Source organism: Xyrauchen texanus, chromosome 13 (genome assembly GCF_025860055.1).
Source record: "Xyrauchen texanus isolate HMW12.3.18 chromosome 13, RBS_HiC_50CHRs, whole genome shotgun sequence".
NCBI lineage: Eukaryota > Metazoa > Chordata > Actinopteri > Cypriniformes > Catostomidae > Xyrauchen > Xyrauchen texanus.
The window spans coordinates 5,163,604-5,186,886 of NC_068288.1; the positions used below are offsets into that span (position 1 = coordinate 5,163,604).

General features: G+C 37.0%; 1 protein-coding gene across 1 annotated transcript in view; it reads left to right on the forward strand.

Moving 5' to 3' along the window:
• The window catches only part of LOC127654477 (semaphorin-5B-like), a 91,344-nt gene extending 71,579 nt beyond the window's left edge, over positions 1–19,765 (forward strand). Inside the window, 12 exon segments of the mRNA XM_052141698.1 lie at positions 4,546–4,663; positions 8,031–8,075; positions 8,077–8,216; positions 10,120–10,263; positions 10,344–10,491; positions 10,608–10,836; positions 13,017–13,235; positions 13,414–13,584; positions 13,777–13,908; positions 14,672–14,710; positions 14,914–15,122; positions 17,602–19,765. Of these exon segments, the coding sequence (XP_051997658.1) occupies positions 4,546–4,663; positions 8,031–8,075; positions 8,077–8,216; positions 10,120–10,263; positions 10,344–10,491; positions 10,608–10,836; positions 13,017–13,235; positions 13,414–13,584; positions 13,777–13,908; positions 14,672–14,710; positions 14,914–15,122; positions 17,602–17,763 (1,756 nt within the window). The 3' untranslated portion in view covers positions 17,764–19,765.
• Positions 19,766–23,283: the final 3,518 nt, after the last annotated feature.

A 23,283-nucleotide genomic window follows, 5' to 3' on the forward strand; every position in this document is an offset into this window, starting at 1 on the left:
GGCGAGGACGTCATGGCAGCGTATCCATCCTCTTTCCCAGGTTTCGGCACCACTGTGACAAGGTTCTTTCAACTTTCTCAAGGAGGAAGCGGGAGATGGGTAACAATCGTGTAATTTTATTTCACACACAATTTTCAAAATGCTTCCCAGCGTCAACACACTATCCTTTCATGAACACACTGCTCCGTCTGGCAATCCAGACTGCCGGAGGGGAGAGAGAGTTGCCTCTCCCCTCCGGTAGTCTGGATTGCCATTTTAAATCCCCCTACGCTCTCACTGCAAACACAAAACAGCGGTTAGAGGTGATTTTCATCACTCGGCCTTGCCCCCATCACCACCGAATCTTTTTCCATGTTATTAAGTGTTTTTTTTTTTCAACTAAAAATAATGTGTCAATAATAAATATGATAAGTTTGTCAATCGCTTGATTTCTTTTTTCATTGGCATCACTCTAAGCCAAAATCCTGCTCCTTATAACCATAATAAACTGCAAATATATTCAGATTGGCTTTGATTGTGCTGCACAACTATTTCACATTCAGTGTGGACAGACAAATTACTTGTTGCTGGAATCTGATCTATATAGTGTTAGAAGGCATTTACTTAAAATGCAGTAGACAGCAAGGCAACTCACTCAGTTTTGGAATAGAGAAATTCTGTTTGTATTTAATAATTTTTTCCTTCAGCTAGAATGTCACATGTCAGAAGAGGTTTTCTATGTCAACTGTCACGTTAATAGCGTAAGTGATTTGTATTTGTGTGCTGACGGTACAAGATTGCTTGTAATTACTTAAATGTTAGTAGAGAGACTTTATATGAGGAACTTGCACTACTAGCCACAAATTATGTTGCACAAACACACACAGTACGCAAGATGGACATGTTTGACTATTGTGATGTAAGAGGCTGTAATTGGACGTGACTTTTTGATGGAACTGTGTTTGTGAAAGCAGCTCAGTGTTTGGCATAACAATGTGACGGAAGGAAGCTAATTTTGTTACAACAGTTCGTTCTGAAGCTGAATGACAGCAGTCCAGTTTTTGTGTTGAAATATTTTTACATTCAAAATCTATCCTTAAAAATGTAAAAGTCTGAATGGACAATTTTTATATTTTCTTAAAGTGAGAATCTAATAACTACAAACAAACAATTTACATAACAACATTTAATCATTAAATAGCTGTTTGCTTAATTTAAGTATAAATAGGCTTTCCTAGCCACCATTCCATGATGACATCTCTGATTAATTGAATTAGTTTATTTATTATGAAAGGCTCGTAACATGCTGATTTGTAAAGCTAAATCTAGAAGGAAAAAACATTATAGTCTAAAGGGGCCAAGTTAACTTGTCCTGACACAAACCTGTATTTGTATTTGTTACTATGACAAAATTATTTGTGTCTGTTTCTGTATTCGGATAGAACTGGATGTAGGTGTGGTATAAACCAGGCGTGCCTCAAAACTAATTTTAAAATATAACTCTTACATTTATAGTTTCTGTATAGAAAATATGCCTTATATAGGCCTATTTATACACTACCAGGCAAACGTTTTGAAACACTTGACTGAAATGTTTCTCATGATCTTAAAAATCTTTTTATCTGAAGGCGTATGATTAAATGTTTGAAATTAGTTTTGTAGACAAAAATATAATTGTGACAACATATTAATATATTTCATAAAAAAAAGTTTTTGAAATTCATGACTTGGACCAAATAATAAAGAAAAGCAGCCAATAAGTGCCCAACATAGATGGGAACTCTTTCAATACTGTTTAAAAAGCATCCCAGGGTGATTCCTCAAGAAAATGTCAAGAGTACATGTCTGCAAATTCTAGGCGAAGGGTGACGACTTTGAAGATGCCAAAATATAACACCGTTTTGATTTATTTTGTATTTTGTTTATTCACAACATAATTTCCATTGTTCCATTTATGTTATTCCATAGTTTTGATGACCTTACTATTATTCTAAAATGTGAAAAAAAATTATAATGAAGAATGAGTGAGTGTTTCGAAGCTTTTCACCGGTAGTGTATATTATTATTATTATTATTATTATTATTAATAATAATAATAATAATAATATGAATAAGAATGATGATTATTATTATAGCCTAATAATAATTATTACTATTTAATTATATTATTGATATATTCTATATTTTTCTCACCATATGAAGTTTGATATATAGGCTACATTAACTGTGTAATGTGTTTTTAACTTTGGTTTCTCCTCTTATTTTTGACATTAATATCTGCTGAAACAGATTTATCATTTAGCATATGTCTGTGCAGTATGCAAGCATAACAATGTTATTCTGGAGGCACAAGTTGTCAAGCAATTGTGAAATGTCAAGTACACATTTTGCAGTGAATATGAAATAAAAAAAACATTAAAAGAAATTAGAAAAAATTTATTAAGCCTATAAACAGGTGAAAGCACCGTAAATCTAATTCAGAAAGTTTTATGGTAGGCTACACTCTAGGCTTGTTTTGCGTGCACATATTTTAACATAATGTGGAGGACATAAATATTTAGTTAAATTACATCTGCAGAATTAGCGAAATGCAATGTAATAAATTGCAAGAGCAAGCCTCTAAATTTCTTGAAGAGAAAAAAGGAAAAATGTGCCATGTGCAGGAATATTCTGAATAGATTTACAAGTATTTAAACATCTTTGGGTCATTTAAAATGTTTGGGGAAAAAGGCTAAACCATGCAATTACCTTCATTGGCGATATGGATGTAAATGTTGTCAGCTTAAATAGACGGGCAGATGAGCTCCGGTATAAAATCATCACTTCAGGTCAGGAATTCAACATCGTGCGCAGGTTGGTTATGAATCCTTACGTGTGAATTGTGTGATACATTTGGTGTTTATGTATTAACAGGCATTTTAAAAAGTGGAAAAAGTGTTAACAGAGACTGAAACAGAGTTGAGAGTGTGGCCATCCGATGAACTTGAAATAACACTGTGCGCATAATCATTCATAAGGTTTGCACTGTAGGAATATTGGCTTCACAGACTCATCATTGTTTTGTCATTTTCTATGTTTATTTAAATTATTGCTTAATTCCTATGCTCGCTGGATGACCAGTCTTTCATGATCATCAAATTTATTTTTTATATTATTCAGATTAATTCATTATTTGTTTTGAAGTCATTATTTGTGCTTTTCCGAATACGGTATTTGGCTTTGGGTACATTCCTAGTGTTTAAGCGAAATATGGCAGTATTTGTAGTGGTGTCTATGCTTCTTAAGTTAAAATAACTGCACCTCAGAGAATAAAGTGTTTTGCCTACTTTGTGGGTACCAAATCTCTGGCTCTAATATATCACTGAAGATTGTGTCAGATAGTGTTTTTCTCCAAGAGCTGGATATGATACTTAATGTGCCTTCTTTATAGTTCCTGTAATAATCTTCATCTTTAATCTTTAATCAAATAAATAATCTTTATTTGTCTTTGGGAGACCACCAGCATACACTGCCAGACTAATCAATAGTTCCAGATGAAATGGGTCTTTGATGGTGTGATGTTTAGATTATAGACATAATTTGTAAGGCACCTAAAAACAGATGCCAAACTCACTTTAAATTCAGCGTTCGTCATTGTGGAGTTATCCTACCTTAGTGAGAAGGACAATTTAAATTTTCATGCATCTCCTTAGAGAGTGATGACAAGAGGGAGTGAAAGACATAGAGGAGGGCCACACGAACTGCTCAAATACGTAATAACTCCTTCAGTCGTGTATGTTGAGATTTCACTATAGCAGCAGGACACACTGATGCATTTACTTTACTTTATTGTCCTGTCCTGCATTTTTCCTTTCCTGTCCTGCATTTTTCCTTTCCTTTCTTATCCTGCATTTTTCCTTTCCTTTCCTGTCCTGCATTTTCCTTTCCTTTCTCTGCATTTTTCCTTTCTGTCCTGTATTTTTTCTTTCCTGTCCTGCATTTTTCCTTTCCTTTCTTGTCCTGTATTTTTCCTTTCCTGTCCTGCATTTTCCTTTCCTTTCTTGTCCTGTATTTTTCCTTTCCTCTCCATTCCATTCCTATCATTTCCTTTCCTTTCCTGTCCTGTATTTTTCCCTTTCCTATATTTTTTTCCTTTCATTTCCTCTCCTCTATTTTTCCTTTCATTTATTTTCCGCTCCTCTCCTGTCCATTACTGCATTTTTCCTTTCTTTTCCTTTCCTTTACTGTCCTGTCCTGAATTTTTCTTTTACTTTATACTCTCCTCTGCCAAATGCTTTTTTGATAATTGTTTATGCAGTATCATGGTTGATTTACCCTGACATTTATTCCATAGTTAATAAATTGTGCAGCATCCCATAGAATTGGATATTTCTTGAAGGATAAAAGAACCATAATCTTACCATAATCTTACACTCTCTCTTAATCTTAAATAATTCTTTAATTTATTGACATTTACAAGTTTTCATGAACAGATTTGTATACTCTTCTTAGTTTATAGTGGTGTTTATGAAGACAATGTAATTGATGTATGATCTAGTGTTTGAATTTGTGTGTGTGTTTGTGTAGGGACTGTCTGGGTGCCAGGGACCCGTACTGCGGTTGGGACAGGAAACAGAAACGCTGCACAACCATCGAGGACAGTTCCAACATGAGCCAGTGGAGCCAAGATATCACAAAGTGTCCAGTAAGAGACAGATTAATTAATCTAACAATTTCAGCCAATATTTCATCCCATAGGAAAGAAAAATCACAAATGAAATGCCTCGAATACCTCAATCGTTTCTCCTACACAGCAATGAGATTAAATGGAGAGCAAATAAATGCTTTTAAGTCTGCTGCTGTGAGAATCACATATCTGATGAACAGCCCTTAATGGAGACTGACGGCTGACCCATCTGATCTGGACACTGTATACGACAATGTCAGTTAAACACTGCTGTTCTTCATGATGGCCAATATCACTCCTGTTCTCTTTTAACACTTCATTAACTTCATAATTAGACATCACAAATTTCCCATTATCTCTGATGTTTAATTTCCCCACAGGAGCAATAATATAAACAAACCGAATTTTCAAACTTTGTTGAAACTTTGACTTTTTTCCAATTGTCTATAAGAGGTATTGTTTACTATGGAATGATATTCCGGACATTATTCAAAAGGAATTGCAAATTGTATTTGCAATTGCGTTTTCAATTTGTGGACGCATAAAATGTGACATAATCCAAACGCAATTGCAAATCGCGCATTACGGTTTGCATTTTCGTTTAAGCGAACGCACAGTGACTGCCAAATTTCAAATGGAAAAGCAAAGTCCGTTTGCAACTGTGTTTCCCATATCTTACCAGTTTTGGCCCTGTCATATTTAAATAGCAATTTCAATTACCACGTCTGCTTTTTCACTTTCTCAGCGTCGCGTATGTAGCCAGCCAAAACTCAAATGGAATACTAATTCCCTTAGTATTTCCATTTCCGATGCCTTACAGGGAAACCTGTCAATCAGGGTCAAGGGTGGGATTATGCTGGGCGTGTTTGTCTTGGGAAGTGACATCACTCACAGTCTATCACGATCAATAATTAGCACTGCACTTTATTCATCTATAATCTCACACTGGACTGTCAACATATTCTCCTCAATATACTACTTCATAGATATATATATATATATTTCATATACTCCTACTTATTGTATTCTATATTGTGTGTATTGTTTACTGTACATTGTATATAATTATTGTGTTGTGTAAGTATGTGTACATTTGATTTGTAAATTGTTTTGTAAGTATGTTGTTTACTGTAATTGGTATATGTCTCGTCACTGTCATGACTGCTATGTTGCTCGGAACTGCACACAAGAATTTCACCTACTGTTGCACTTGTGTACATGGTAGTGTGACAATAAAGTGACTTGATTTGATTTGATAAACCGGCGTCTGTTCAGGGCATCACCTCTTGACCGTCGACTGTGAGTGACGTCACTTCCCAAGACAAACACGCCCCATAGCACAATCCCACCCTTGACCCTGATTGACAGGTTTCTGTGTAAGGCATCGGAAATGGAAATACTAAGGGAATTAGTATTCCATTTGAGTATTAGAAAATCAGTTATTTTGAATTCTTATAATAAAGGTGGCTTAAATTTCATTGATTTTGATTCTCTTAACAATACCTTAAAAATTAATTGGCTTAAACGTTTCCTTCACAATCAATCTTCTATTTGGAGTATAATCCCAAGATATATTTTTTCTCAATTAGGAGGTATACATTTTCTTTTAATGTGCAATTATTCAATTAGTAAACTTCCTGTCAAACTTTCCAATTATCATCAGCAGATGCTTATGGCTTGGAAACTTATTTACAAGCATAATTTCTCGCCACACAATTTTTTAATTTGGAACAACTGTAATATTCTTCATAAGAGGAAATCTTTATTTCTTGAAAACTGGTTCAATAATGGGGTGATATTAGTAAACCAGCTATTTGATAGTGAAGGTAATTTATTTAATTATTCCGATTTTGTTTCAGGATACCAATTCCCAGTATCTAGTAAAGAATTTAATATAGTTTTCAAGGCCATCTCTTTGGAAATGTGTATGCTGTTTAGAAACAATAATAGTGCTACAGTGACTTCTGTTTCTCCCCTAGCCCTGAATCTACTGTGGTTGGTTCTATTTGTTTTTCAATACATAAATCCAATTATAAAATTAGGTCATTATTTTTGGACCCTGTTACTTCAGTTCCTTCCTCCATTTCTTATTGGAATAACCTTTTGATGATATTAAATGGTCATATGTTTGGTCACTTCCTCAGAAATTCTTTCTAACTAATAAAGTTAAAGAAATATCCTATCAAATTATTCATAGATTTTATCCAGTTAAATACTTTTTAAAGAAATTTAGAAATGATATTGATACTTCCTGCTCTTTTTGTGAAGCCTCCTCTGAAACTGTTGATCATTTGTTTTGGGAATGTCTTTTTACTCGGTCTTTCTGGAACAATATTGATGCTGTGATTGTCCAAAAGGTTTTATGTAACTTTTCTTTTTACTCGGTCTTTCTGGAACAATATTGATGCTGTGATTGTCCAAAAGGTTTTATGTAACTTTTCTTTATCATATAGACACAGTCTTTTTGGATTTTATGTTAAAGACAAGAATCTAATTAATGCATGTTTTTGTATAAACCTTCTTTTATATATTGGAAAGTTTCATATCCATAAATGTAAATATATGAAAAGTAAACCCCACTTTAGCTTTTTCAAAGAAGAATTGAAGATGTATTTAAATACAATTTCAACTTCTGTTAACAAGAAAGCAATGAAAACATCCAGAATTAGTGCCATGTTTAATATTCTCTCTTAATGTTTTTTTCTTTTGTGCCCTCTTCTTCTTTTTTTTTCTCTTACTCTCTTTTCTTTTTTGACTATTGTTGAATATATTTAAATTTCTTTCACATTTCCTCTCTTAATGTATTCTGAACCATAATTTCTCTTTTGTTTTGAAAGATTGTTTATATTTCTTGTATGTATCGTCTTGTTCTGTTTGTTAATATTGCAATAAAAAAATAAAAAAATAGTATTCCATTTGAGTTTTGGCTGGCTACATACGCGACGCTGAGAAAGTGAAAAAGCAGACGTGGTAATTGAAATTGCTATTTAAATATGACAGGGCCAAAACTGGTAAGATATGGGAAACACAGTTGCAAACGGACTTTGCTTTTCCATTTGAAATTTGGCAGTCACTGTGCGTTCGCTTAAACGAAAATGCAAACCGTAATGCGCGATTTGCAATTGCGTTTGGATTATGTTACATTTTATGCGTCCACAAATTGAAAACGCAATTGCAAATACAATTTGCAATTCCTTTTGAATAATGTCCGGAATATCATTCCATAGTTTACATTTCCTTTTTCTTTAAAGTTTATAACAACCAAATAAAGGTAGCATGTCTAAGACTGAAACAAGAGTGAAAAAAAACCTCCTGACCCTGCAAACACTGTAAAAACAGTACTTAAAATTGTCCCTATTTATAGCATTTGCTTTTAATTTTGTAGGAACGGAACCTCACCCAAGATGGTGGATTTGGCAGTTGGTCACCTATGGCAGCCTTGTAACCATGATGATGGTGGTGAAGGCAACAGTACATGTCAGTGTCGATCGCGACTCTGTGATAACCCACAACCCCAGTGTGGAGGAATGAAATGTGTAGGGGCCAACATAGAGGTGTCTAACTGCTCCAGGTACACTACTGTACTAAGATGAACCTAATTTGCTTTATTATCCACACGTGCACGTCTAATGCAGTTATGGACCTGTCTGCTCTATTTAGGAACCTGAGCAATTTGCAGTTATAATTAATTACATTTTACATTTTGAAGGATGGTTCACCCCCCCAAAAACCCTTCATGTTGTTCCAAACCCATTTTACTTTCCGTTGTATGGATCCAATGAAAGTTCCTAACATTCTGCCCAACATTTACCGGGTACTTTTTTGTTCCACAGAGGGAAGAAAGTCACACTGGTCCATCAATCACAAATGTTTTTACAGATGTTCTGTGTGTAAATCACAGTGTTATTTGTTAAAACAAACCTGCTGATGCAGGACTTCTCGAGAAAACAACTTCTCTTTAGTTTGTCCCATTATCTTGCAGTCACTTTGTGACTCTGAATGAATGTTCTAATTATTTCTTTACCTGAAAAGCTTGTATTAACACCCATCACTGGGTGTCAGTGCAAGAAACTATTGTGATATAATATTTAATCGTAATAGAAACAGCCGTAATGGGGGCTTTCTGCTGTGTTAGATCTATAGCTAATACTAAATGGGTTGAGTGATAAGCTGCTCACCAAAACATGTCCAGGTCATTTTTCACAACAAAAACCAAAATCAATATCAAATTGAAGATTTCTTAAAACAATAATGACATAAATAGTTTTCATTAATCAATTAACGTCATGCAAAGTCCAGTAAACAGAAAAAGAGCTAAATCAATATTTTGTATGAACACTTTTGCCTTCAAAACAGCACCAATCCTCCTAGGGAGACCTGGTCACGGTTTTTCTTGGTTGTTGGCAGATAGGATGTTCCAAGCTTCTTGGAGTATTCTCCACAGTTTTTTCAATTATTTTGGCTGTCTCAAATACTTCTGTCTCTTTGTGTAATCCCAGACTGACCCGATGTTCAGTGGGGGGTTCTGTGATGGCCATGCCATCTGTTGCAGGGCTCTCTGTTCTTCTATTCTATTTATTTTGCAAAAGGGATGTTTGGGAGTATTGAATGTATATTTCCTATTAACAGACTAAAGTAGCAGATATAAATAACCATCTTAAAACAAATGTTTTTTAAACATGTAAAAGACTTTTGCACAGGATTGTATATTTAAAAAAGTATAATTAATTTAGCACAATTTCCTCTTAAATACTGATTGCTGTAATGCAATGGATTGTTTTTTTTTATCATTCTCATTATTGCCATTATAATTTTAATAATGAAAACTACCATACTGTAATAGAATGTTTTTAAATATGTGTTAAATAACCATAATGGCAGTACAACAAAACCACAATTATGCATACATGCATGCTTTTAATTAATTCAAGTTTTTTTTTTCACATTACAATACTGATAATGAGATTTGTTTTGCTTTACATTTAAATATTAAATCATTATAAATAATTAAAAGCATTATATTAAACAAAGTCACAGTGCAAAAAAAAAAAAAAGAATCTTATTTCTTTCTCATGATTTGGTGTGAAATATTGACCTTTTACATCTCTAAAGTTACTTTGATACAGTCTTGCAAAGTCATTATTGGGCCCTTTGAGGCCCAATAATGGCCTTGGCCCTTGACCAAGGTAGCTCTAGTGGGACAAATCCTGCAAATAAAGGGGACATAACAGCATTTTCTTCTACGTCTGAAATAAAAGGGTTTAATCAGTCTTTTTCACAACAAAAATCTCCCAGTCAACCTAGACCATTTATTAGGGGTGTTTTGTGAAGATAGGCATCACTATTGTTATTGTTTAGGTTCAGGTTTGAACAAACCCCTGAACCTAAGTAAAAAATAAATAAATGGCAAGCCTTTAAATTTTATGTGGATTTAGCATCTGTTAATGAAATAACAAAACATTGGATTTGTCCAGGAATGGAGTCTGGACTCCCTGGTCCTCCTGGGCAGATTGTAGCACCAGTTGTGGCATCGGATTCGAGGTCCGTCAGCGTTCCTGTAACAACCCAGCTCCCAGACACGGAGGGCGCGTGTGTGTGGGTCAGGCACGAGAGGAGAGGTGACACAGGATAACATATATCTGTGTGTAAGTGTTTGTTAGAGGAGAGGATAATTGTGCTAATTAATTGTGTGATTCAGATTGTGTAACGAAAACAATCCATGTCCGCTTCCGATATCCTGGGTTTCATGGAGTGCTTGGTCCACGTGTAGTGTTGCGTGTGGTGGTGGAGTGCAGTCTCGTGTTCGCTCCTGCGAGAACGGCAATACGTGTCCTGGTTGCCCGTTGGTAAGGCTTGTAATACCAACATACAGTAAATCCTAATATCACCAAAAAAAATCATATGAGAGAAGGACACTACTCTGCAATGCTCAGACATTTTTGTTGTGTCTGACTGTATCCAGGAGTATAAGGCGTGTAATTTGGATGCGTGTGCAGAGGTGAGGCAGAACACTCCCTGGACGCCTTGGTACCCTGTTAATGTGACCCAAACGGGGGCAAGACAGGAGCAGAGGGTGAGGTACACCTGTCGGGCTCTCCTCGCTGACCCTCATGACCTGCAGCTCGGCAAACGCAAGATAGAGACGCGAATCTGCCCCACCACTGACGGAGCTACTGTCTGTGAGACTGATGGTACATACACACAATCACAAGTAAATTCGGGCACTTTAAGCTTTTTAGAGAGTAAAATCTTGTTAAAATGTTTCATTTTTCTACTAACTATGTCCAACTGTGTATGTACATGCACGACAGGACATTTATATAATTTTGGTCTTGAAAATTCCCACCACTGTGTCATTTCCAGCACATCTCAAATTCTGTACTGTGTTTAATAGGATTCTGCGGTAGATAAGACTGCGATGGAAATAAAATGTGTAATATTTTTTAAATATAAAATGGTCAACTCCTTGCTAAGGAAAATTTAATAGATAACAGTGTGTGTATCCTAAATACAAACAATTCAACTATATTTTTACACTTTTTGCTTTATTTGACAAAATTACATCTTGATTGGAAATGATGGCCAATAAAAATATTCTGCTCACAAGTGATATTTTTAGTACATTTTTTCTCACTTGTCTCATATTTCAACTCTAGCCTGCTTTTCACTGACACTTTTGTTCACTTGGTTAACAAGTACACTAACTTTTGAAAAAAATAAAAAATAAAATTATAGGGGCAAAGTTGTTTGGTGTGGTGGAAATGAACATTGGTAATTGTTGATAAATATTTTGAAATTATTTTCATATTGAAATGGTATACATTTATTTCACTCGTCATTTAGATGATCATTGTTTTAATCGTGTAATAATTTGTGTTTTAATTAAGGATTTCCATACAGTAAAATCAAACGCCTGGGTCTGAGACACAGCTAAAACAGTAAAATCGATCCAAAAATGCCATTTGAAAATTGCCAAAAATAAATGACAAAGCCTGGAAAAAATTATCATTTCATCTTTAATGAGGCCTTCATATAACAAAGAGAAAAAAAGTTGGTCGTAATAGAAATCAACCCCTGGGATATTAAATGCCCTGAGTGCCAAAGTCTTTCTAGCAAGTCAGTCCACTGTTGGCCATCTTTGGAATGCTTTCAGGAGGCTATTTCCAGTAATGCCTATGCAGCTCCTATCTACTTGATATTGATGGACCGAAATCTCAAAAATGGTTGGTCAAGCTTACGATCAATGAACAGATTTCAAATCAGCAATAAAATTTGATAATATTGGAATCATAAACTGTGCTACTTTACCTCATATTATTCTAAAACACACAATTTTCCTGGCTTGTAAAGCTAATGCGCATACACATTAGCGAGTTGATTGACAGGCGATGTCTGTATCTAAAAGGTGATTGGCACTTTTACCTTTCTGCATCCGCTGACCGTTGGGCTCTAGAGCTTCTTGGTTGAGCGTTCCAATACCTCCCATTAATTTTAATAGAAGTGGTCATCTCTGCTATGCCTCTGTAAATGTTCTTTTCCACTGCACGTTACGGTTCGACTCGACTCTACTCGCTTTACTTTTCTGAGCTTGCTTTTCCACTGCTGTTTAGTGCCACCTCAACGTGGGTGGGATTATCGTCATAGTTGCGCCGCCTCTACTGCCGTGACATCATCTTGCTGGCCGGCCTAGATAGTGTCCATTTGGTCGAACCACTTCCACTTTTCCTTGATGGTTCTGTAGTAACTTTTACGTTTGATTTTTTACTTTTCCCTACACTGTTTGTAGGTCCGGTGGTAGCCGTGTGCAGCCAACAGCTGAGACACTTCCTGAAAGACTTTTTCATTTCACGTTGTTTCATTCATCGCTAACAAGAGGAAAGTCTGCACCTTGTTTATTGACCACGGTGTGGTTCGAAAGTCGCGTGAACAAATGATACTGCTATCGATGTAACTAACTTTAAAACTAGTGGGTTGATGTCCTGTGTCACAAATCCAGTGACGCTGGTAGTGACGATTCTCTCTGACCAATCAGTGATATGCAAGATTTTGACATCACATTTATTATCGGCTCGGCTCACTTGGAACCTCGACCAAGGTGGTACTAGTACCAGGTACAATCCACAGTGGAAAACTCCCAAAAAGTCCAGTTGAGTTGTACCGTGCAGTTGAAAAGCCCCATAAGTGCCGAATTTTGTGTTGCATTATTGCGTTAGACCCAATGAAAGTAACGAATTGCATGATAATTGCCACTTTTTATGGAAAGTTACCATGAGTTCTTTTGCTTTAAAATGTGTTTATTAAAAAGTTCCTCTGACAGTTTTCACAACTCTAATGCAAGTAGGCGATGCTATGACAACCTCTCTGTCTTTAGGTCTGGTTGAGGACTTGTTGAGAATGGGTCGACCCATTACACGAGTGCAAGGTGCTGCCTGGTCATCATGGGAAACATGGTCTTCATGTTCTAAGGAGTGTTCTAAGGGCTTCCGAACACGCAAGCGCTACTGTGGCACGCCGGATGGAAAGAGCATTCCGTTTGCTTGCAGCGGGATGCCAGTCGAGTATCAAGACTGCAACATTGAGCCATGCCCAGGTATGAGAATTTGACCATTGCAGATATAGTCTTATAAAACAAATGTCAAGCTCTATAACACTACATTCAGTGCTTTTATAATTACACTGACAGATGTATGTTTGCCTTCGAAAATCTCAACCATGTCTGTAAAAGTCCTGCTTTGGGGAATCATGTAATAACTGGTGCTGTTTCTCAGTGAAGGGAGCATGGTCGTGCTGGTCTACCTGGTCTCAGTGTTCGACTTCCTGTGGGGGCGGGCACTACCAGCGCTCGCGTACCTGCTCTAGCCCCACCCCTGCTCATTCTGGAGATATCTGCATCGGCTTACACACGGAAGAAGCTCTCTGCAATACACACGAGTGTGAAGGTGAGATGGCACTATCTCAGTCATATCCTCAGCAAACAACGGCATAACTCCTGTCCCAGTTTAAAGTCCAAATTAAACCAAACTTGACCGTTTACCTTCTTAATGCATGCTCCTGGTTTTACTGAACGTAATTAATAAGTGCATGTTATCTTTTATGAAAATGTAATACATTTTTCTGCCTCTGTGTATCAGGTGGATGGGGGGCGTGGTCAGAATGTAACGAGGAGGGGCTTCAGATTCGTAGTCGCGCATGTGAAATAAGCCCCGCCACTTGCCAAGGAAATACTACAGACCAGAGAGAGTGTCCGCCCAATGAGAGCGCAGGTCAGTTCCCTTTACTATTCCTACATTTATTTTTATAAGTTATTTTTATGTGAATCTTTGTACACATCGCTGGAGTTTACTGGTGAAATGATCACTAGAGGAACTACAACAACAATGAATTATATTCACTTTCACACAAATCATGAGTAAAATAACAGATTATCAGTTCATAAACCCTTTTTCCCCCCTGTTCCTCACACAATGCTATCTTATGAAATCTAAACACTTTTAGTAAGGTGATACATTTTAACATTTGTCTTATATAACCAACTACATTTACAAGCTTGTGCTTGCATGATCAAAGCATGCAATATCTCAACTGATAAAGTGTGCACTTTCGATGCAAAGGACCGGGGAATGTGTCCTGAAGAGCACATGAGTTGACACGTGGACTGAAAGTGTCACAGAAGCACCTCTGTGAATTATGTTGTTGCTTTGGCAATCGCTTTTTTTCATGTCACATTTGCTTTTCTAACACTATCGGTTAGGTTTAGGTTTAGACCAGGGTAGGGACGACAATTTTGTTGATTTAAAACTCGATGTAGCATGAACAGTTACAGCCTCATCTGTTTGGGGGGAAATTTGACTCGCTTTTAGCACCACACAGTGGACATTTCACCTCAGAACTGCCTCGATACTTGTAAGGAACCACGAATTGTCATTTTGCAAAGATGTCGCCACAGTCACAGAATTTTCACATGAATAGACTGCTGACTACAGTTGTGAACGTTTCACATAAATGTCCTCTTTTCCTCAATTTTAGTGATCTCGACAGGACAGAAGAGGAGCACAAACTGCAAAGGTAAATCTAACCTACCTGTACATAAACCAGCATCCATTTGTTTACACTTTAGCACAAGGGCCTTTGCCATAAATTGAACAGCATTTTTCAGTTTAGTGGTCAGAACCTGTTGTCGAAATGCTAGAAGCTGATTTACAGATATTTTCTCAGAGTGAGATTGCTGTGTTTGAGGAAATGACTGAAATTGCTTTTGTCTCATGAAGGGTTCTCTCTGTTTCACTTGGTGCTGACTGGCGTTTGCTGTTTTCTGGGAGCCATTCTTGTGTCTCTCCTGGTGTACGTGTACTGTCAGAGACTCCGTAAACCCCCCCAAGAGTCTGCAGTGATTCATCCCAGCACCCCCAATCACCTGCAATATAAGGACAACAGCTGCGTGCCCAAGAACGACTTATACACACCCATGGAGTTCAAGGTATCACATCATATCTCAGTGCTCTTTTGAGGTGACTTTTTGTATTTGGGGGGGGTCAATCATTGTTTAGTATCAGATCATAGCCCTTTCATTTGAAATCTAAGTAGGGCCCTCTGTCATAAAATTGGAATTAACTGTAAAATGTGCAATTACACTGAATTTGAAATAGTTGTGATAAAATGAATGTATGGATAAACAATTAATAAAATCGTGATATGTCTTAGTGTGACTTTTGTGGTTTAAAAATCACACTGGCCCATGTAGCAAACTGCTTATGCGGAGGTGAGAAACTACTGTCCAAAACATACAAAAACTGAAAGGGCTTCTCTCAGTTTTCAAGCAAAATACAACTTGATTTAAATTGACATATGAAGTTAAAGAAATTACATTAGAAATATACAGTATTACTACCGTATAGTAAAATGTAATTATCAATGTTAATAATAATAATAATAATAGTACAAATAATAACATATTATATTTCAAGCAATATCTGAAAATAAATAGGTGTTGTTGTTGTTTCTGAATATACATTTTCATCATTGTTTATATTTATACTGTCATGCTCAGTTGTGCAAAACTTCATTTGACCAGCTGAAAGGATGTGTTAGAAGCACTTTATTTGATAAAATGTATGCAATTTAATGTTAAATATCTTCTTTTTTTTTAATAAGTTTTATCAATTTGATTAGACTCCCCTCTGATGATAAAATTGAATTAAAAAACAAAAATAAAAAACATGGAATTCAGTAAAAAATTTAATGGAATTTAGAAAAACAAATTGATTTAATAGGGCCCTAGTTACCTCTTAAACTGGTCTATGAGTGGGTTTAGAAGTGTGCGATAAGTTTACACTTAAATTGTAAAAGTCCCCAGGTACACAAGTCGCTCAAGTGTTGTACCATTTGAAGCTTAGTATCAGAGCTTTTCATAGAATACCATCACTTTAGAATTTATGTTAGGTAAAATAACAAATGAAAACCTCAAACCCTCCTTGCCAAAAAAGAGTGGCACCTAGAGAAGGTGTAGAAATATGCATATGAATATAAACGTTTTTCATATAGAACTTAAATAGACATGTTATACATCAAATGAAAGCTCTCCTACTCACATGACTTAACATTTCATTTTCTTGTCTTAATACCACAGCTCGAATGATCATCAAAAGAGTCATGAACTGAAATATGATCTCTGTTAAATAATAAAGACAAACGTCTCATATCTGCTCCGATCGCTAATCACTGCTTCTGTAAGCCACCAAGTAGCCACAAACTCTATATCAGCTCTTACCTTAGGTTGTTTTCTTCAAAATGAGTCATTGTTTACTTATCTGCGAGCTTGCTTGGATAAATAATCCAATGTTATGTCTCAGATGTCCAAAACAAAAGTTGAAATCATCTGCAGAATATGTTATGAACTATAGATGATAAAATGTTAGCTGAGTGTTTATTCATATTAATACTGTATACTGTCGTATTTTATTTTACATTTTAGGGCAACTGTTTTTCCTCAGGTATAAATGAGGATAACATTTAACTTAAACTTTTAATATTTAACTTTATTTGATGATCAGGGTTTCAGTGTTGACAGCTGTACTCTCTGTAGAACCAAACATTGTATGTTCTCATTCACTAACTGGATATACACACAGGTTTGTGCAGAAAACCAGTGTGCTATCGTTTTCACGCAGAAATCATGCTTCATCAATACGTTTGTGCTTAAATTTATTGTTAAGTTGCAATAAAATTTAGAACCAACTGAAACCACAAACTTGTCTTAGAACAAATTTACAGTATGAGTGTATGCACCTATTGTGAATCCGGCAGAAATCCGCTGTTCGCTGTACTTTTCTGCATATCATGGCACCGTTTTGTGGTCCGTTTTGCATAACACGACCGGCCCGCATGGTTCCGCCCCTGATCGGCCCCAAAGTGCGTCGGCCCACCGAGAAAATACCCGGTATGCAAGATTACCAGTCCAGCCCTGACGCTAGTTATTAGCGAACGAGACCCATGATGTACCGCTATATTGACTGATGTCTAATTTTTGTCTGAGGTTTGTCCGTAGCCAAATAATTTGCATAAATCTAATTGCACAACACACAATCAAATGCGTGTGACTAAGCTGTGCCACTTTGTGTTTTGAAAAGTTTAACAATGGCCAACAAATGCTTAAATGCACGCTCTGGTCCAAAAATGAACGCCAGACTGCTCTCATGTATCAAACTGTGCAGCAAGTTTCAAATGAAAGCCAGCTTAAAAATGATTGATAGTTGGCGAGCCCTACTCTACATAATCAATCCACAAATCCGTCTCATCTAGCAGTCGTCATTTTCTGGTACCCTTTATTTCCTCCAAATGTCGACATCACAGGACCGCCGCAGTATGATGCAAAACACGCTGTGGCCTTTGAAATGTCGAAAAGTGTTTCTGACAATCCATGTGCACTCACTTTTGTGTGCCTTTTTTCTTCCCTGCAGACTCTGAATAAGAATAACCTGCTTCCGCCAGATGAAAGCTGCAACTTCTTTCATTCACCTTTGCCACAGACCAACGTCTACGCCACCACATACTACCCCTCTCCTCTTGGCAAATATGAATTTCCTTCCCTGGATTCACCCTGTAGCTACATGCACGGTTGATTTACACACACTCACACACATTTTATATTTGTTTGTGTGTGTGAGACCATGGTAACACACCCTTATCTGTCCATGCAGATGCAGGTCAAGTGTGTAACCAGAATCTCAAATTAAAAGATGTAGGGAAATGCGTCAGTGACGTGCAGATACGAGGGACCCAATGTAGTTTTCCAGTAGCATTTTCTTTTGAATTGGAAGTCACGGGTTCATTTTATCACATATGTCACAATAATCACATTCCTGACATTCACGGTGCATGCAGCACACTTGTTAAAGTTTTACATTTATGCATTTGCTATACATTTTTATTCATGTAGCGACTTTGTATAAATGTGTGTTTTGTGCACTCTGTGGGATTCGAACCAACGGCTTTGGCATTCCTAGTGTGACCCTCTACCAGTTGAGCTACAGGAACAAGCAAAAGGGAGTTTTGAGGATCTCAGTTTGGATGAATAAAGTTGTTTTTCCTGACTTTAGTTGTGTGAGAGAGAACCCATGAAACGCAGAACTCATTTGAGTTTGTCAAGGATAAAGGATTCCAGACATTTGTGACATCACACAATATGCTTGAACATCTGTTTCTCCTTTTTTTTGTCCTTTTTATTGCACCAGAACTTGAACTTTCAGTGCTTGGATGTGAGAAACCTGGAATCAGGATTACTGATTATAGCAATTAACGTCATGGCAGATGAGACAGGAAAAGTATGAAACTGAACAGGGGGCTATATCATATATGATGGATTTATAAAACAGGTTGTCTAATAAAAGGCTTTCTTCTATGAGCTTTGATCACGTGGATATATATGGCTTTCCACTTTTTTCACTCCATGACAAATCTGTCAGCCACTGGCTTTCAAAATACACACATTTTGAAGGAATCGTTCATCCAAAAATGATGGGTGTGAACATTCTGCTAAACATTTATTTTTGTGTTTCACCGAAGAAAGGAAGGTATACATATTTGGACAGTAGGGCGAATAAAAAACAATTCTTTAAAATTGACTATTTCTTTAAATGAATTATTGGTGGAGCATGTCAGTATGAAAGAGCACTGTGTGAGTGTTATTGAACCTAAAGGGAAGTATGTTTGTATATTTGTAGCCGGCATTATATATTTATAAGGAAATTCTTTTTATTATAATTTTGTTTTATGGAATCTCCAGGTACCCCTTTTTTGGGTAATAACTTCCTAATATTTGTGTATACAATGCAGTAAGTAAATATTTTTCTTGAATATTGATAGAGCAACATAATTTGTGTGAAACAAAATAATAACGGTTTTCAATTAAAATTCAGTTTTTAAATAAAGGTGGTGAGGGAGCATTGACCCCACACTTGGAGTAAACGGCTCCCTGACTTGGGGTAATGCAAATCATTTTTAGAGAGCAAGAAGCTTTTTTGAGTTAAAAATTAAGATGATGCTTACTTAAAATAATTATTCAACCATTTCCTGTTCATTTCAAACATGTTTGGCATTTTATTACATCTCAAGTATTCTATTAACAAACAAATCTCTATTATGATTTGATAAGTCAACGGGAGCCCAATATGAAACATTTTCATATCAAATCTATTCGCCCCACTAAGAAAATCAATGTGATTAAAAATTGTATGTACATGTTTTGTAAAAATTTTACTTTATGAAATATTTTGTCCATTTTCTACCAGGCAAGATTCCATACACGTCTTAAAGTACAAGTCTAAAAATGGAGTCATGATGTCTCCCTTGATGATGTTATTTTGTGTTTTTGATTATGAGATGGGATGGCCCAGACTGGTCAGCAGAATTGGATGATGTCAATTTGTTTATCAGGACTGGATGCTGATTTGGTTTTACGCTGATGTTGCATGGATGCTGCATTATCTGAAATGCAGACGGTTCTCTATGTAATACAAAAAGAAAAATTCACAACACATGATCACTATCTTTATGCACTGTGACATTTTTACTATGTTTTTGTATGTTGTACATTGTAAAAATAAATATCCAGCTAGGTGTCAGAACACCACAATTTACTTTTTGCTCTCTGACATTTCTTTTTACTTTCTCAGTTCATCTTTGAAGACATCATGAAATGCCATATGCAACACATTTAACAATGTGAAGAATTCATTAGGATTTGATTGGATTGTGAAAATGGGCTATCATATTACTGGGTTCTCTATACTGTATCTGTTTAAATCTATTTATTCAAAGCTGGAGTGTTCTCTAGAGCATTTTCTGTCCTACATGGCCAAGCGTGCTGAAGTGTATTTTGTGAGTCTTCATGAGTCAAGAGAACGGTGTGGATGGCGATTTGTGTAATGAATAATGTTTTTGGTTCTAACAGGTGAGTGATGTTGCTTTTTAATGATCTGTTTGGTGGTTTTCCTCACTATAATGGGAGCATACTAACCATTTCCCTGCCACTGGTGAGAGTTATAAGAGCATATGAGTGTTTAACTGAAACTTGTTAAGGCCTGCAGATACACTTCAATATTATAAACTGCTCAGACACCTCCACAACAAACACTGCAGAGAGGGAAGAAAACATCCATTTCACCCTAAAATCAAAAGAATGTATATATACACTCACCTAAAGGATTATTAGGAACACCTGTTCAATTTCTCATTAATGCAATTATCTAATCAACCAATCACATGGCAGTTGCTTCAATGCATTTAGGGGTGTGATCCTGGTCAAGACAATCTCCTGAACTCCAAACTGAATGTCAGAATGGGAAAGAAAGGTGATTTAAGCAATTCTGAGTGTGGCATGGTTGTTGGTGCCAGACGGGCCGGTCTGAGTATTTCACAATCTGCTCAGTTACTGGGATTTTCACGCACAACCATTTCTAGGGTTTACAAAGAATGGTGTGAAAAGGGAAAAACATCCAGTATGCGGCAGTCCTGTGGGCGAAAATGCCTTGTTGATGCTAGAGGTCAGAGGAGAATGGGCCGACTGATTCAAGCTGAAAGAAGAGCAACTTTGCCTGAAATAACCACTCGTTACAACCGAGGTATGCAGCAAAGCATTTGTGAAGCCACAACACGCACAACCTTGAGGCGGATGGGCTACAACAGCAGAAGACCCCACCGGGTACCACTCATCTCCACTACAAATAGGAAAAAGACGCTACAATTTGCAAGAGCTTACCAAAATTGGACAGTTGAAGACTGGAAAAATGTTGCCTGGTCTGATGAGTCTCGATTTCTGTTGAGACATTCAGATGGTAGAGTCAGAATTTGGCGTAAACAGAATGAGAACATGGATCCATCATGCCTTGTTACCACTGTGCAGGCTGGTGGTGGTGGTGTAATGGTGTGGGGGATGTTTTCTTGGCACACTTTAGGCCCCTTAGTGCCAATTGGGCATCGTTTAAATGCCACGGCCTACCTGAGCATTGTTTCTGACCATGTCCATCCCTTTATGGCCACCATGTACCCATCCTCTGATGGCTACTTCCAGCAGGATAATGCACCATGTCACAAAGCTGGAATCATTTCAAATTGGTTTCTTGAACATGACAATGAGTTCACTGTACTAAAATGGCCCCCACAGTCACCAGATCTAAACCCAATAGAGCATCTTTGGGATGTGGTGGAACGGGAGCTTCGTGCCCTGGATGTGCATCCCACAAATCTCCATCAACTGCAAGATGCTATCCTATCAATATGGGCCAACATTTCTAAAGAATGCTTAGAAACCTTGTTGAATCAATGCCACGTAAAATTAAGGCAGTTCTGAAGGCGAAAGGGGGTCAAACACAGTATTTGTATGGTATTCCTAATAATCCTTTAGGTGAGTGTATATATATATATATATATATATATATATATATATATATATATAGACACATATATACATGCATACACGTGTATACTGTATACATATACACACATGCATACACACACACACACACACACACATATATATATATATATATATATATATATATATATATATATATATAGTTACACTTGTGATTTCTGCCCCCAACACTGGACCCATATCACTTCGCCTACAAACCCAACAGGTCAACTGAGGATGCTATCGCCTCAGCTCTTCACCCCGCCCTGACTCACTTGAACAAAAATAGCACGTATGTCAAGATGCTATTCATTGATTTCAGTTCTGCCTTCAATACTGTGATCCCATCCAAGCTGATCTCCAAGCTCACTGATCTTGGCATCAGCCCCTCCCTCTGCAACTGGACATTGGACTTTCTCACTAACAGACCACAGTCTGTTAGGATCAGCAAACACAAATCCTCCACCCTCACTTTGATCACTGGTGCACCACAGGGCTGTGTGCTGAGTCCAATCCTCTACTTCCTCTTCACCCTCGACTGCATACCTGAGCATGTCTCCAACTCCTTAATCAAGTTTTCAGATGACACCACGGTGGTAGGCCTGATCAGCGGCGATGATGAGACGGCCCACAGGGAAGAGGTATAGCACCTGGCAGTGTGGTGTGCCAACAACAATCTCACACTCAACACCCAGAAGACCAAGGAACTGATTGTGGACTACCGGCAGACTAGGAAAGGACACACACACACTCCCATCTACATTGATTGGGACGAAGTGGAGCGTGTGACAAGCTTCAAGTTCCTGGGTGTCCATATCTCTGAGGATCTTTCCTGGACCTACAACACCTCCACTCTGATCAAAAAGGCGCAACAGCGCCTTTACTTCCTTAGGAAGCTAAGGAAAGCTCAACTGTCTCCCCATATCCTGCTGAACTTTTAACGCTGCACTATTGAAAGTGTCTTAACAAACTGCATCACAGTGTGGTATGGTAACTGTACTGTCTCAGACCAGAAGGCACTCCAGCGGGTGGTGAAAACTGCCCGATACATCACTGGTGTCCAGCTACCCTCCATCAAAGACATTCAAAATAAACGCTGCCTAAGGAGGGTGAGAAGCATTATCAAAGACACCTCTCACCCCAACCACCATCTGTTTACTCCTCTCCCATCTGGAAGACACATGCTGTCGCACCAGCAGACTCAGGAACAGTTTCTTTCCCTCAGCTGTCAACCTACTGAACTCTAACTCTGAACACCCAACCAAAATACATATTTGTATTTTTTGTATTAATTTATATATATATATTTTTTTTTTCGCACATTCCCTTGCACATTTCTTGCACATAACTTCTACCTCCTGATGCCGCTTGCACTGTTATGGTCACTGGCCATATAAATATATTTCCACGTTTACATATTTATACCTCATTCTGTACAATTCACCTTCAGTTTTATGCTTCTTCATTTGCACCTTGTACTGTATTCATAGACATTTGCATTGAGCTGGTCTCTGCTTCTGTGCATCATAACGTTGCACTCAAAAAACCCATATTGTATATACTTATATATATATATCCATATTGTCAATATATATATATATATATATTGCTATTTGCACTTCTGGTTAGATGCTAACTGCATTTCATTGGCTTTGTACTTGGATTTTGCACAATGACAATAAAGTTGAATCTAATCTAATAAATACATCTATACATGCATACACAACAC